Source organism: Anarhichas minor, unplaced genomic scaffold (genome assembly GCF_050575085.1).
Source record: "Anarhichas minor isolate MPS153535 unplaced genomic scaffold, ASM5057508v1 ptg000136l, whole genome shotgun sequence".
Classification (NCBI taxonomy): Eukaryota; Metazoa; Chordata; class Actinopteri; order Perciformes; family Anarhichadidae; genus Anarhichas; species Anarhichas minor.
Genome location: NW_027466582.1, coordinates 17109671 through 17125231, shown reverse-complemented (window position 1 = coordinate 17125231; position 15561 = coordinate 17109671). Strand labels below are relative to the sequence as shown.

At 45.3% G+C, this 15561-nt stretch overlaps 1 protein-coding gene across 1 annotated transcript in view; it reads left to right on the top strand.

The window, feature by feature from the left end:
- Window positions 1-15561, top strand: part of enah (ENAH actin regulator) — a 62002-nt gene that overhangs the window by 23897 nt on the left and 22544 nt on the right. The window contains exon 3 of the mRNA XM_076084580.1: window positions 3875-3947. Coding sequence (XP_075940695.1) covers window positions 3875-3947 — 73 coding nt within the window. The remainder of the gene's footprint in view (window positions 1-3874; window positions 3948-15561) is intronic.

The following is a 15561-nucleotide window of genomic DNA, read 5'->3' as shown; positions in this document are numbered from 1 at the left end:
AAGAAGCTGGGTCTAATAGGAAAACGAGGGCTCAAATGAATGGCGGGCCCTGTTTATCTGCTCTTTAGTCTCCAACCCGGCCCTGTTGGCTGCTGCCTGTGTTCTGTCATTTGCACGTAAGCTCTATTAGAGCAGACAGTAACACAATTACACCCACAGGCAGCGGAAGACGAGGGAGACGAGAGACCATGTCAGCAATTACACTCGCAGATATTGACTGCCCGTGGACGCGGCTTAATTCAATACTGTTTCAATTGAGCCCGTGCGCGAAGGAAAACCATCAAGACGGTAATGAGACGAGAGGATTTGGATAATCACGGAAGATTGAGAGCTGGATGTAGACGTGGTTAGCCCACGTTCCCCAGAGACACGGAACACTATTCTCTCTGTTTCATTACATGCCATTGTAAGAGATCCCAGAATGTTCTCTAGCAGAGGTCGGATTGGCTCACGGCCTTTGGATTTGGCCAAACTGCTGCTCATCTTTGATTTACTGGGTAGTTTTTTATGGGTTAATGAGGCGTTCATTAAATGCTGAGATCATTCAATAGTAGCCATTCTGTTGAGCTGCTAACACGCAGCTCACTTGCAGTCGTAGAGTTACATTACAGAGTGCAACTTACCCTCGCATAACGGTTCATTGTGATATCTTACAGTTATTTTGTTATTTTTTCATGCAAAAATGTCCCGTACGAATGTCGACAACACGAGCGACAACAACTCTACTTGGTTAGGTTTAGGAAAAGATGGCGGTTTGGGTTGAAAGAACTACGGAAGTGGCGTCACTTAAGTACAGAAGTTACGTGGTAAACATTGACTTGACTCGTCTGACACGGGACAGTAACAGCGGTCTCCTGGGTGAAAGTCTAATGTTTTTAGACCCACCCATCCAACGCAGACACACAACGTCACCTGTCCCAGCTCACGATTACATACAAATTGTTTATGTGTGTTAAATAGGAAATAGCTAGTAGAAATGTTATAGTAAATAAGAAGAAATAATAAGGAACGATAAGAGATTCTTTAGTATCTGAGCCTAAAGAATCCCGAACCTGATCCAAAATGGAACCATCTACTCAAACCCAACCTCGTATGAGATAAATCCTCAAACTGGAGGACCTGAAGGGATTTAAAAAAAGATTGTGATTATAATAAATGTTGACGATGACTTTGTGATTATTAAGTGAATGGTTTCAGCACTAGATGTTTCTGCATCTAAAACAAGATGAAACTGACAGAAGATGGTTAAATATGTGACGGATTTAGTCTATTTGTTTTTGTTGTCAGAAACATTGAGCGTTGATTCTCGCCAAACAAATTGTGCACTGTTTCAAATATCAAGGCTACGCTGACGCTACTGGTTTCCAGTAACTCTGGTCATGTGTCAGAACTCACTCTTTATTGGCCAAGTCCCACACAAGTCCCACACAAGTCCCACACAAGTCCCACACAAGTCTCCTTTACTGTTCTCGGATGACTAGGCGTTCATGTTCGCATATCCGTGCACACGTTTGTTCGGTGATTTCAAGGTTCAACTGGTCTTCTATGCGATTAGAATATTCTGCATCGTGTCTCTGCTCTTCTGTGTCTTATGTTGTGCAATTTACCGGCAGGATCCAAAGGTCTTAATGAAAAAAATAACAACAACAACAGACAACTGTTGGAGTTGTTTTGACTCAGAAGTGGCAATCGCTGCTTCCTCCTCTTGTGTAAAAGAAGCTAATGCCGGCGCCAACAGCGGTGCTAAGTGGGGTCAGTGTTTGTGAGCGCGTTGGTATTCAGAATCTGTCGTCAGCCTGGCCCTAGACCAGATTATGCTCCTTTTATCTCCATCCGTCTGTCTGTTCGGAGAGTTAACACTTGGTTGAATACTAATTCTGCTCAAATCTGGTGTGTGTGTGTGTGTGTGTGTGTGTGTGTGTGTGTGTGTGTGTGTGTGTGTGTGTGTGTGTGTGTGTGTGTGTGTGTGTGTGTGTGTGTGTGTGTGTGTGTGTGTGTGTGTGTGTGTGTGTGTGTGTGTGTGTGTGTGTGTGTGTGTGTGTGTGTGTGTGTGTGTGTGGAGGGAGAAGGAGCACCATGTTGGTCCATCTGTTCCTGCTCAGGTTTTGCAGAAAAGACAGCTCATTAGCATCAGTTGTCCCATCAGGCAAATGAAAAATAAATGTAATGCTTATTAGGGGCCCATATTCAGTAAAGATATGCGATCGGGAGGTCGGCATTATTGCTTCCTGGTCGCCGATCCCTAATAATACTACTCACTACATTATGAACAAAAAATCTGTTTAAATTGGCAAGAGGAGAAGTCACGTTAGCTGTCAGCTGTCCTGCTTGGAGCTAACGGAGCTCCAGCATCGCGACATTTAAAAACAACTAATCAGACACGTAGACCTGTTATGTTGTAGGTCATTCTCATGCATGCTGCTCACGTCTCTCCCGAGCACTGTCCTGCTTATAACGGAGCTAAAAGTTAATGTGCGGAGGTTCCATATCAGTTACATTTTCAAAATAAATTCCCAATGTAGGTTTTGTTAGTTTTTAGGTTTACTTGCGCAACAAAACTACCTAGTTAGGTTTAGGGAAAGATTGTGGATTAGGTTGAAATATAAGTTTGTTTGTTTCGTAAAATAACTTTGTTTATTACGTAGCTGGTGTTCGTAAAGTACGCAAGTTACGCTACAAAAGTACCATAAAATAAGTAAATATGGACTTGGTTTCACACGGGACACCAACAACGGTCTCCTGGGGGGGTAAAGTCCTGTGTTTGATTGAGTCAACCATCCACCCTAACCTCCTCCTTAAGTGGACTTTATCGCTCTTTAAACCTGGTGTGTTGCTCTGACAGTCTAATAATGGGTTGACATTGGAGTTAGTTGAAAGCCCGGTTCGTCTCATGCAGACTCTAAAGCAGGTTTAGGCAAATTAAATTCAGCGAGGTCCATAATGTCTAACTTGCGTTATGATTTAGTCCCATATATATTGAAGTAGCCAACAGTTGTATCAACGTCTGTATGTAGTCAACAACTGACTGTCAATCCAAATATAGAAAGTTCAATTGAATAATATCTCACCAATATTTATTGTCAGATTTCAAATTGAACTGGATGAATTATAAATAATACATAATCAAATAATAAATAAATGTTCTTCTCTCATATATAGTAAGATAAGGGCCGGATTATGAAATGAAATATTGGTCGGTGTGTTTCCTGTACCGCTGAACGAGTGCCGTAAAGGCTGAAAAGCTGCGCCGGTTAAAATAGAGGCCCTCCGTTAAAAATTGATTAATTATCAATTACCCAATACTGTTATAGGTCCGGATACAATGGCGTCTGGGTCCGGAACCGGACCGCAGTCCGCCTATTAGTGACCCCTGAGCTAAAGGGCTCCTCAGTGTGTCTGTATCAGACGGTGCTGACCAATCGTCGGCATTTGATGACTTGGGAGTGGGAACAGGTCGGCTAGGACTGTGAAATAACTGGTCATTTTCATTGGTAAACTGACTGTGAGTCTAGTCTCTCATACTATGAGAACCCAGTCCATGCTGATATGAGGAGCCTCTCTTTATATTTGGAAGAGGTGTGAGTACCCTTTAACATTTTTATCCATCAACAATGTCAGTATTTAAATACCTTACTTTGCTAAGTATGAACATACTCTTCTACAAAACCCTTTCTCTTCGTTATAACACATAATGGGTATGTTTATAATGCATTAGAGACATGGAAAAGGGTTACCAAAGTTTACGTGATTTTCCTTCTAGTGTTTTTTGACTGTAGATCTGTGTCTGTTTATTGAGGAGTTCAATGTCCGTCACAATGAGGATGTCAGCCAAACATCTAACAGGAGCCATCTGTGTGTGTGTCGCCCCCTACAGGCCCCACGTTGCCCAGACAGGGCCCCCAGGTTCAGAATGGCCCCACGCCAGAGGAGATGGAACTGCAGAGAAGGTAAGGACACTCGGACTGATAAAGACCCTAACATTTGAAACGACGGCAGGTTGTGAGGCACCATTGTTTCTTCCATATCTGTCCCTCCCTCTTCTTCCATGTCAGTGTCTCTCACACACACACACACACACACACACACGTGTACTCAGACAAAGCCTCGCACACCCACAGTTGTTTTTCTTCCCCATACAAGGCCACTCTTTCACCCAGGTAATAATGAGGCTCTGGAACAGCTAGAAAACACACATAGTTGCATACACACACATACACACACACAGAACTGTATTAATGGAGGCCAGCTGTTGGGCCACACTTTAGACTCCTGTCCACCAGAACGCTTATTCGAGTATTTGATTAGAATGAATTACACACACGCAAACACAGACAGGGGGGCACGTCATGCACGTCATGGACGAAAAGGTCTAACTTTAGCATCAGGTAGACGAGCCAAACAATGACGGCAGCTGCTGCTCACCACATTGTTATGTCACGAATGGCAACTGGACAACGTAACACTGTCATAACGTCAGTGTCCACCATATACAAACTAATAAAAGGCTCACTTGAGTCTTCAAGGATAATCATATCCTGTTCCCAATAGACGCAACACCTCTTTAACATTGTGGAGGGGTGAATCATGGCAGCGGCTCTCAACTTTTTTGTAACTTAAGGCCACACTTCGGATTGTTTCTAGGACCACCTTCCAAAATAAATGAGGAAAAAACAACAACATGACAAGAAAAGGAGAAACAATCAGCTGCTGTAAATAGGTGTTATGCTGTGTTCACACCTAACGTGAAGCGAGTTTTTTTGCGTTGCGTTACTCACGGGAGTTTGATCGCGGGATCATTTGTGTTTATTCACGTCATTCGCACTAGACGTGCCGGGCTCTCTCTCTTGCTGTCAGTCACACACACACATCCCTTTACTTCTATCTTTGTGAGGACCCTCATTGACATACTGCATTCCCTAGCCCCTTGCCCAAACCTAAACCTACTTCTAACCTGAACCTTAAAACCACGTCTTAACTCTTTAAGATGGCCTTTGAAGAAGTGAGGATCGGCCAAAATGTCTTCACTTTCCCAAGATGTCCTCACTCTGTTGGTGAAAACCTTGTTTCGGTCCTCACTATGCAGCAAGTACAAGAACACACACACAAGTAGTAAAGCATTCTTCAGGTGTGACTCAATGCTCCTTCTAATTCTCTTTGAGGTGAACTTGGATCTGCCAGGAATTTTACAGACTGTGTAGGTCTGAGAGAGACAGATGGATCTGGCTGCCAGCCCCCCCGCCCATGTTCTCCCTTTATTCTTCTCCTCCTCTCCCTTTTTGCTTTCTCACTTTCAACCCTTTTGTCTCTGTGTCTCGCTTCATCCGTCTCTCTTTTTCTCCTCACCTCTCCCCCTCGGTTCCGGTCATGCTCCACATTTAGCAGCGGATGACAGGCAGGCAGCGAGCGGTTCGGTGACCGAGGTCTTCTGCTGATACAGTGGCCAGTATCGGCCTGCTGTGAGGGAGCGCGGAGGACGGGATGAAAGGAGGGAGGAGGAGGAGGGGGCAGACCAGTGGAGAAATGAATTGGCAGCACACTTCTGCTTCTTGAAAAGGGAAAGCTAACATATGCTTTGGAAGATGCGGAAGGGTCTGTTTGGCCAACAAACACTGTCAGGTTGTTTCTGAGCAGCTGTTCCACATCTAATCAGTTCACAGCCGGGGAATAAGCATCTGCACACCAGCATCTGTTATAAATGAGTCGTCAGTCCAGGCTTTGAATCATGAACCTTCTTCAGAGCACTTTAAGGACTTTCATTAGTTTCATGAATACCTTTCTAGCTTGTTCCGACCTGTAAGTTATAGTCGTGGACCGTATAGAAGAAGTAGACGTAGTCTCCGTGACGTCACACATTGGTTTGTGGACTGCTGTTTTGAAGCCTTGGGTTCGGTGATTTGGCCGACGCCATCTTGGGTTTTTTTGTAATCAGTGAACGTAAGTGACCATATTTGGACGCTGTATACGGCTCTGGTAGGGTCAATCACAGTAAGCCCGCCCTAAAGCATCCCCTGCTTTATGGTCTATTGGACTCTAAATGGACCATAATTTACTAAATGAACATCATGCTGTATTGAAGAAGACTTGAAACTAGAGATTGAGACCATAAACTCATGTTTACAATGTTTACTGAGGGAATAAATCAAGAGAGAAGTAGAGTCATTTTCTCATAGACTTCTATACAACCAGAGGAGTCGCCCCCTGCTGGTTATTAGATAGAATGCAGGTTTGAGACGCTTCCGCATTGGCTCACTCTTCAGAACCGGAGGTTGCCGCCTGGTTATAGTATTAGCTATAATAAATACATTTTCTAGATTTTAACGTTAAAGAAAATAACTTTGTGCTTTTGTACACAATCTTGTGCTCTTGTTCTAGTAGTGGTGGAATGAAACTAAGTCCTTGTAGGCTACTCAAGTACATCTACCTAAAGCTACTACAAGGGACTTTCATTTTGTGTTGGTTGTGGCGCCCCCCTGTGGACGAAAGTGGTATTGTTTCAGAGCACCAAAGCCCCTTTAGAAAACCTCTTATTTTAATGCAGCAGGGTGTACCGTAAGTATATTATTTGAAATGGGCCATTCTGCATAAGGAGTATACTTTTTTTGGGCACTTATGAGTATATTTTGACACGGAAAGGCCGCCCACCAAATCCACACCAGGTCTTCACTGGGTTCCTCGTGCTGGAACACTATCTAAAATAAGCGTCGACACAGTCAGCCCATTGTAAAAAAGAATACGAAGCTCAATGGCACAACGGGGGGAAATACCCGAAGATGTTTGTCAAATCATTCATTCATGGGCTCACTCAATGCGTCAGCTAATGTTTTGGCTTCGTCTCACTTTGTTATTGCCTCTCATGAGGAATGTGTGTCCCCCTAAACCATGAAGCCTGATATGGAGACAAAAGAAGAAGTGAGAGAACCGGAGATATGGATGACCGACGGAGACGTTCCCCCTCTCATCGTTCCTCTCCGCCTCATTAAATACAATGAGCTCACCTCATTCCACAGTGACCACACACATTCAGTCTCACACGTCATCAGCGTGGCCTCCTCTGTGAGGAGTAAACATGGGGATCACTCAGCTATGGAGAGGCTGGAACAATTCGATTGTCACATGACAGCAGGGAAAAAATACCACGCGCATTCCCTCCCTTCTCACTGTCTCACCTGCCTTTCCTTCTCATCTAACTTCCCTCCTCCATCGCTCTCCTTGATCCTCCTTCTCATCCAGACAGAGATGGATGAAGAAGAGGTGGCGCGCGATGCTTCGGCGATGATCGATGGAGATATTCCCTGCATGTGCGAGAGTAGGAGGTCACAGAAGAGTGCGGGAAAAAACCCACCTGTTCAGGAATGCAGGGTGCTACCCTCGGATTAAAAAGACACGAGCTGGAAATAATAGGCCGCGGTATAAATAGCTGTGCCGTGCGTGGGAGCGAGGGGAGTGTGTGTTGGGAGAGAGAGAGAGAGAGAGAGAGAGAAAGGGAGGGAATGTGTCGCACGGTCTTGAATGAAAGCGAGGATGGAGAGACGGTGAGGAGAGAGAGAGAGATCTATGTTAGCTGTTAGCACGTAGCTGCTGGTATTTAACCCTCAGAAGATGAAAACACCAGCAGCTGCTCTGCACATTGTCACAAGCGTGTGCTGACATCCACGTGTATTCCCAGTTGACAGTAACACACACAGACACAGAAACATCTCTAAAAACCAATATGTTAGCTTAGCCATTATAACGAGGTTGGGGTCTTATGTTAGCAGGACACAACATGACACATGGTGTGTGTGTGTGTGTGTGTGTGTGTGTGTGTGTGTGTGTGTGTGTGTGTGTGTGTGTGTGTGTGTGTGTGTGTGTGTGTGTGTGTGTGTGTGTGTGTGTGTGTGTGTGTGTGTGTGTGTGTGTGTGTGTGTGTGTGTGTGTGTGTGTGTGTGTGTGTGTGTGCGTGTGTTGCACACTTGGACCAGCTCCTCACTAGAGTAGGTCCATATGGTCCATCTGGGCTCCCGTCGATTCATACACCATTTCCTGGTTCTGCGAGCCAATCAGGCAAGCCGCTGAGTCCAGCTGGCCGACCGCTTACGCCAGACTTCAGTGTCCCTGGAGATTTAGCACAGTTGTCACTTGTGGCAAAGTGGCAAAACCCAAATGTGACATCATTTTTTTCTTTGCTCAAGGAAAAAAAACAAAGCTGTGTACAACTGAGGACTTTACATCAACCAACATGAATAGCAGCTGACAGCGAGAAGGGTGAAATAAACATCTTGGGATTTGTGATTTCAGACACACTTTTGGCCATAACTCAAGGATTAATATGCTAATACACCAATATTTGAAAAAAAAAGGACCAGCTTATACCGGCTCCTTCAAAAAACAAAATAAATACATAGAGAACATGTTATAAATGCAAAGTTGTTGGTAGTTGAAGGCAGACTGACAGGATCAGGATGGAGTTGAGCAAAGAGAGCACAGTGTGTGCCATGAGCAGCTCTGTATAAGTGCTACAGCTGTGGGTCTCTATTAACCGGTTCTGGGTTGATGGTGGCTGACAGGGCAGCATGTCTCCAGGCTGGGACCGCTACGTAGACACCTGTCCAACAAGACTGTAGCTGATGGTGTGTTTCAAACTGTCCGTACTACATTCTCACTTTCTATGTGGTTTCATTTCCTCTTTTCCATTTAGTTTGAGTCCACTTTACATGCTTTTTCCCTTGTAGAGTGTTGTTCTGCTTTAGTTTCTGATATCTAATGTAGTGTTGTTTTGGTTAATTGGGACTATTCTCGGTCAAATGGTTGGTTGGATAAATGTCTCGGGTTTCATTTTGGTAGCTAATGCATAGCTTAAACTGTAAGAATGAAAGGGTGTTGAGGGCCTTTGCAAACCTTTGATCCTCATACCCTTTGACTGCAGAAGCTATTGTAGCGTTATTTGCATTCTGTCTATGCAGCTCTCCTGCTTCATGTTTCTTGGCTCTTCATTTTGACACTAAGCCATTTGACGTTCCCAATATTGCCCCAAATCCTCTCCGACTCTGCCTCAGAGCATCTGCAACTCAGTCATTGTAAGTTGACGCAAAGAGGGGAAAAGGAACATGTGTGCACGTATGTCTATGTGCCGGGATTCGGGCCGTGCTGCCGCCCACGCTCCCTTAGCAACGGTTTCCCTGGCAACTCTTGTCAGGAGGCGAGTGAGGCGCCAGTTAAAGCGTGCAGGAAGGCTTTTCACAGCTTACAATCCTGTAACGTTTCCCTGCAAGGCAGCGAGGGACGTGGAGGGAAGAGAAACCCGTTTTAGGTTCTCGCATCAGAGGCAGGAGATATGCAGACAGTGCAGACGGGGGGGGGGGGGTCGTCATGTGTGAGTCATTGCATAGGTCCCCTGGAAGTAACACAATGCATGAAACAATGCTCATTGCCCTACTTCATATTGGCATGGTCTGTTCTGGAATTTATATTCCTCAAAGAATATGAAGAGATACTCTCACATTTACAAAGGTAGGTTCTAACTAGAACCATACAGGGTTCTTTGACTTGTTCCCATAGCAGAATCCCTTTTGACACTTCTACCTCAGAACCCCCTATGAGAGGTTCTACAGATAACACTCCTATGGTATAATGGTTCCACTCAGAACCCTTTTAGGAGGTTCTATCAGATCATTTTCACCTATAAGGATGCTAACAAGGATCCATTCATTTATCTACAACCTACGTAGAAGGTTGAATCTAGAACTCATTAATATTCCAAGAGTTTCATCTAGAACCGACCCAGGGGGTTCTACCGAGAACTCTTTTATATTCCAAGCATTTTATCTAGAACACACCCAGGGTTCCTCATTAGGGTCCTTAAGGCACGGGGACGATGTGGTGCAGCACAACCCACAACCATCATGGTTCTAAGTCACAAGCTTTTAACACCCAAGCTTTCAACAATCCCTGCAGAACTATTTATTCCAAAAACGGTTCTTTGGATGAAAAGGGTTCTTCATGGAACCCTTGGGTGCTGTCGCACCTAACCGGCTTAGTTGGGTTAAAATGGACTCCTTTGCCGTTTCCCTGTTAGTCCGGTTTGTTTCATGTACACTTTTCAGTGACTCTTTTTACTTTGTATGTAATTCTCCCCCTCGGAATCACAGCGCCTTGACCCTGGTATTGTTTATATGTTTACTAGTAACTAGTAACAAAGTTGAATTTTATTTTTTTTAAGAACATGAACAGCATATTTCTTTTCAGCAATGATTGTCATTATTTTCTGTTGCCAACACAGACCGAACAACTCCAGCTCAGACACAAGCTCTTCTGCAATATTAACAATTCACTTTTGTTCAAGATAGATTTGTTAGTGTTTTGGATTTGACAGACTGTGTTTTGTGCTTTACGTCTTGTTTCTCTTGCTGGAGGAATCTTGACCTTCTGAGTCTTGATCAGAGCGATCTCGTTCCCAAAAGTGTGAATCACAGACCTGTTTACACTCTGACATACTGCAGCAGGAATTCACACATAGATGCTGTAAAAAATAATTAAAAAATAAGTTTAATCAGCTTTAGTTTCACTCCAAGTTTTACACTCCCCCCCCCCCAACACACACACACACCTCAAACACCTCTCTCCAGACAGCGTATTCTAAGTGTGTGCACATTGTTTAGGAATGTCGTGATCTCATCCTCAGGGGAATGCTGCGTGCGTGTGACCATCCATAAATTACGCGGCGAGGTGTGTGCGCGTGCGTGCATGAGCTTAAAGCAACCGATTCACACCTTTATCGTCCTTTCAACGCAAATTTGGCCAACAGTCAGGGGTTTGAAAAGCCTCCGAGCTAGAAGACGTTCATCAGCGCCAGCACAGGCGTTTAACTACAACAAAGGAAACAGCAGTGCAACTAGACGACAGTACAGCTGAGGGTTCCTCTCCGCTCTAATTAGGACGGATTCAGCACGAACACCCTCTGTCCAACGGGGTGTGATGAGAAAAAATGAGGCAACGCACAGGACAAATTACCCTGACTCGGTTCCTTTAGTTTTCTTTGTTGGACTCCCTCTGGGTCAGTCACCTGGATGTTGACTGACAGGTAACAGGTTGGCCACGTTTCCTGTATGAACGTCCCAGTCCTACACCGTTTGATAAGAAGTGGACGTAGTCATCGTGACCCATTGGTTTGTGGACTACGACTTTAAAAAGCTTCGACTTATCGAGGCATCCATCCATCTGTCTTATCTGCCTGAGTTACTTGACTGCCAAATTTCAACCACTTGGCATGTTGGTTAACTCCCTTTTTCATCCACCAGACGCTATGGCAGAGCAATTCCCCTCACTGCTTAACAAATCACACATGGGCTTTTTTAAACAGAAAAGATGGCGCTTACCTGCCAACGTAGCTGGTAGACAAACTGCACCAGCTGTACCAGCTACCGCCCGCCAGCATTTGGCTGACGGCTGTTGGCGGTTTCGCCCATCTTTACATAGAAAAGAGCAACACCAGTAAAATATAAGAAACGTGGAAGCCCCTCTGCTCTGGCTGATCAGACCGCTGTCCCACCATCACATCGCGAGCCGTATTTAATCATGGAGATGCTCTGGTTTAGTTACGGTGCATATCCCACATGGACTCATTTCTATAAGCCAGGAGACTGCAGGCTCCTCAGAGACATGACCCCGACACACTTCCATCCCGTAAATCCAGCTGGCTCCTGTGTTCCTGCAATTACATCGATGGCCTACTGACTCACCGTGAGAACTGGGACGGTTAGTGTGTGTGTGTGTGTGAGGGAGCAGCCATCCATGTATATTGGGGTCAGGATGGTGCCAAGGTGTGTGTGATGTCTTTCCATCCTTCAGTGCTCTCTAGTAAGAAAGATTCAGGTGTAGCGGACATAAAGAGTCTTCACACCTCTCCCTCGCATCTCATTAGTCAGGATAAACTGTCTTTAGCCGTGTCTCAGCGAAACCTCCGCGGGTTTGAGGGAATTAAGCTCGTGCTACTTACATTCACTTTAATCAGTCGTAGTGCAGCCAAACAGCGCGTTAGCTAAATGCACTGGTGAGATCCTTTCCACTGGGTGACGGTGGGCAAAGTGGGCCACAGAGAATGTGAAAATTGTCCCTTATTGTAAAAAGCCATGGCGTAACATATTTGGTGACAGACTTTTGCAGATAAGTCATCTTCTTTGTTCAGATTTCCTCCATTTATCACCTCATTGTGTTCACATTTGTTGACATCCTGGCATAGACATGAGACATCTTTCACATAATCATGACAGCTCAGACCATTGTGCCTCTGAGGGGAACCCTAGAGTTTGGTTTGCTGCCATCTTGGTACTCTGTGGAGTCAGAAGGAAACGTTTTGTAGAAAGAAGAAAACCTCCTTCGCTTTTTGTCTGAAAAAGCAACATGTTTACTAAAGTTACTCTGAAGATGTGACTTTTGAATACATTTAGATTGAACCATCATTATCTGAAGGAAGGTTAAGGTTACTAAATATTATAATAACATTCAGTCTAACAATGGAGACACAAGGGTCCTTTGGACGATGTCAATGAAGAGCCAATGAGCACCTCAACCCAGCAAACACAAACAGGCAACCCACTTCATCCTGACACAGTCCTTCGGATAAAATCAGTTCTCACATTTTCAGGGTGGACATCCTTTCACTGCTGTATTCCAGTGGGTATTTCCAGTGGCATGTGGACGCTTTGAGGACACAACGTCCTTGGTATGATTATATTTATTTTCATTTAACTCCAGCTTTCGACACAGGTTCAGGAAAGCACCTTGAGTCGCCGTAGTATCATCTTTGCCTCCGCTTCTACCTTCCTTCTTCCACGACCTGAAGGTCAAGGCCTCGACAACATTTACCTTCCACGGCAGCCGGACTCTCGCGATGTCACATGATCACGTGAGAATCGCTTGATCGCTTATCACACCGAAAACCCACCTTGTAATTCGTAGCATTCGTAAGTGATGCGTTTGTGTCCGGCGAGCCAGAGCACGGACCCAACCAGCTACTGGAAGCTAGAGGGCGTGGCTTAGGTGTGTGAGCGACAACACGGAGAGGAGACCGTTAGTTCTGAGCAACAATGGCGGCTCCTGGAGAGGTTAGCGTAGCTGCCGCAATAGCATCGTTCCCATCAGAACTGGAGAGCATTTCTTCATTGGAAGAAGAGCAAAGAACGGCACTGAAGGCTTTTCTCCCAACTGGCTTCGGTAAAGGTTTGATTGACAGATGGTTCACTCAATCACCTGCCGAGTATTATTTTGAAAGTGTCGGCCCCTTTTCCAAACACTTTCCGATTGTTCTGTGTAACAAACCAGCTGGCGGGTTCCGGGTTATGACAACGGCGGTGTCGTTAGCAACTTGTTTTTCAGACATGTTCTCAATTAGAAGTAGCCATATTACCATACCGGCTGTCTTTGTTTCATCCACAGCCTTTGGCCTTCAGGTTTCCCTTTCTGAATGAGAAATACAGACTACCGCCACCTGCTGGCATGGAGAGTCATTTCCTGACGTGCATGTACAGAACGTACGTGCTAGTTGGCTGTTTGTTGTAGTCTTTGCATTGTTTAAAAGTGCGTTGATGTGGCTTTAGTGTGTCTGGGAGCAACCAGGACCCAGTTTCGCCGTTCTTATGATACTTTAGAATTTTTTTTAAAAACTTTTTTTGGTAGGTATTCAAAGTATTGAGGTTCATTCCCCAGCCCTATCAATAAGCAACTAAATGACTTCACGCCCTGCCAGGGAAAACCGGCCCGATGTGTGCCAACTCTCTCTCCGTGACCCAGTTTGCACCGGACTAATGCCAACTCTCAGCAATCTCCAAAAAAACACCACGCCAAAGTGTAGGGGTTAAATCTGTCGTGCTCTCCTGGGTTTATTTCCGCGAGTGAAGCCACCTGCTTCCCTCAGTTTGCTCAACAGCCCGATCCTGTGGGAGCCAGTCCCAAAGCGCAGCGACGACCACGACGTCACCAAACTTGCCTTGAGACATGCGTCTGTCGCTAGTGTAGTGAGGTTTGGGTTGTGTGTGTGTGTGTGTGTGTGTGTGTGTCATCAACGCAGACCGAAGGGGAGAGGGAGTGTTTACGTTAAGCAACGTTTATGCTGATGATTGACTTTTAGCTGTCAGTCAGCTGTCTGCAGGACGGGTGAGGGCAGAGAACCTGGTGTGTGTGTGTGTGTGTGTGTGTGTGTGTGTGTGTGTGTGTGTGTGTGTGTGTGTGTGTGTGTGTGTGTATGTATGTGTGTCAGAGAGGGAAAGTGCATGTTGGCATGTACCTCCAGTTCCCACCATTTCTCTCCCTGCGCGAGTCATTCATGAACATAACAGTCCGTCATTTACAGCCAGTGCAATTGATGAGGAAGTTAATCTTTTTTTGTATATATACATATATACATCCTGTATATATGCTGTTTTTGGTGTCTCGTGCTATTCTGCTGTGTAGTTAGAATTCTTAATTAAGGAAATGCAGACGTCTGTACTCGCGTCTTCATTCGGCCTTCCTGACATCTCTCCGTGGAATAGTCTCTATGACCTCTGTTGGCAGATCCTTATTCATGCCTTGTTCTTATTTGACAGTTTCTCCAACGATGATCGTTAGAGTTCTTTCATCAAATCTCAGAAATGGCTGCCTCTCTCTGTCACACTTTGTCATTTTCACATGGCATGCATACCCACACACGGGGAACGCACACTGCTCACATGCCCCGCTCACCGGCCCTTCTACTGCTGCCTTCTGCTGACCCCTAGTGGTCCAACCCGGGTCTGCAGCCACAGCTTCCATTAAAAAAAGCTCTCTGAACACGCTATACTTCAAGATTATTAACATAAAATAAAACTGAAATAAAAAGGTGTGGTGGTTTGTATTTCACTTTGTGTCAGACACACTGTTGTCTCTCTGCAGCAGTGTGCAGCCCAGGGAGGCCTTAGGCCACATGGCTGTCCTCACTCTGTGTTTCAATGTGCCCAAAATAGCTTGAACTTATATAATGACAGCGGTAATTGCTGGGGGGGTCAAGACAGTTCCTAATTTGCTCCTCTTTACTCGCTCTGCTAGTCTTTACTGAAATATGTTTGTCCTCATCTATCCCTCTTTCTTCTTTCACTGCGTCTTCTTATAAGCAATGGTGGTCGTAAAAGCGATGACTCTGGACTAAGATGAGTGATGCTGAGGAATTTCAGAAGAGATAATAGAAACAGTTAACATGTGAATGTTGCATTAATGTCTATTCTCCTCTCCTGTTTCCTCGCCTCTCCCCTCTTCTTTCCTTTCCTCTCTTCTCCTGTTTCCTGTCTCCTCTCCCCTCTTGTTCCTCTCTTCTCCCCTCTTGTTCCTCTCCTCTCCCCTCTTGTTCCTCTCCTCTCCCCTCTTGTTCCTCTCTTCTCCCCTCTTGTTCCTCTCCTCTCCCCTCTTGTTCCTCTCCTCTCCCCTCTTGTTCCTCTCCTCTCCCCTCTTGTTCCTCTCTTCTCCCCTCTTGTTCCTCTCCTCTCCCCTCTTGTTCCTCTCTTCTCCCCTCTTGTTCCTCTCCTCTCCCCTCTTGTTACCTTTCCTCTCCCCTCTTGTTTCCTCTCTCTTCTC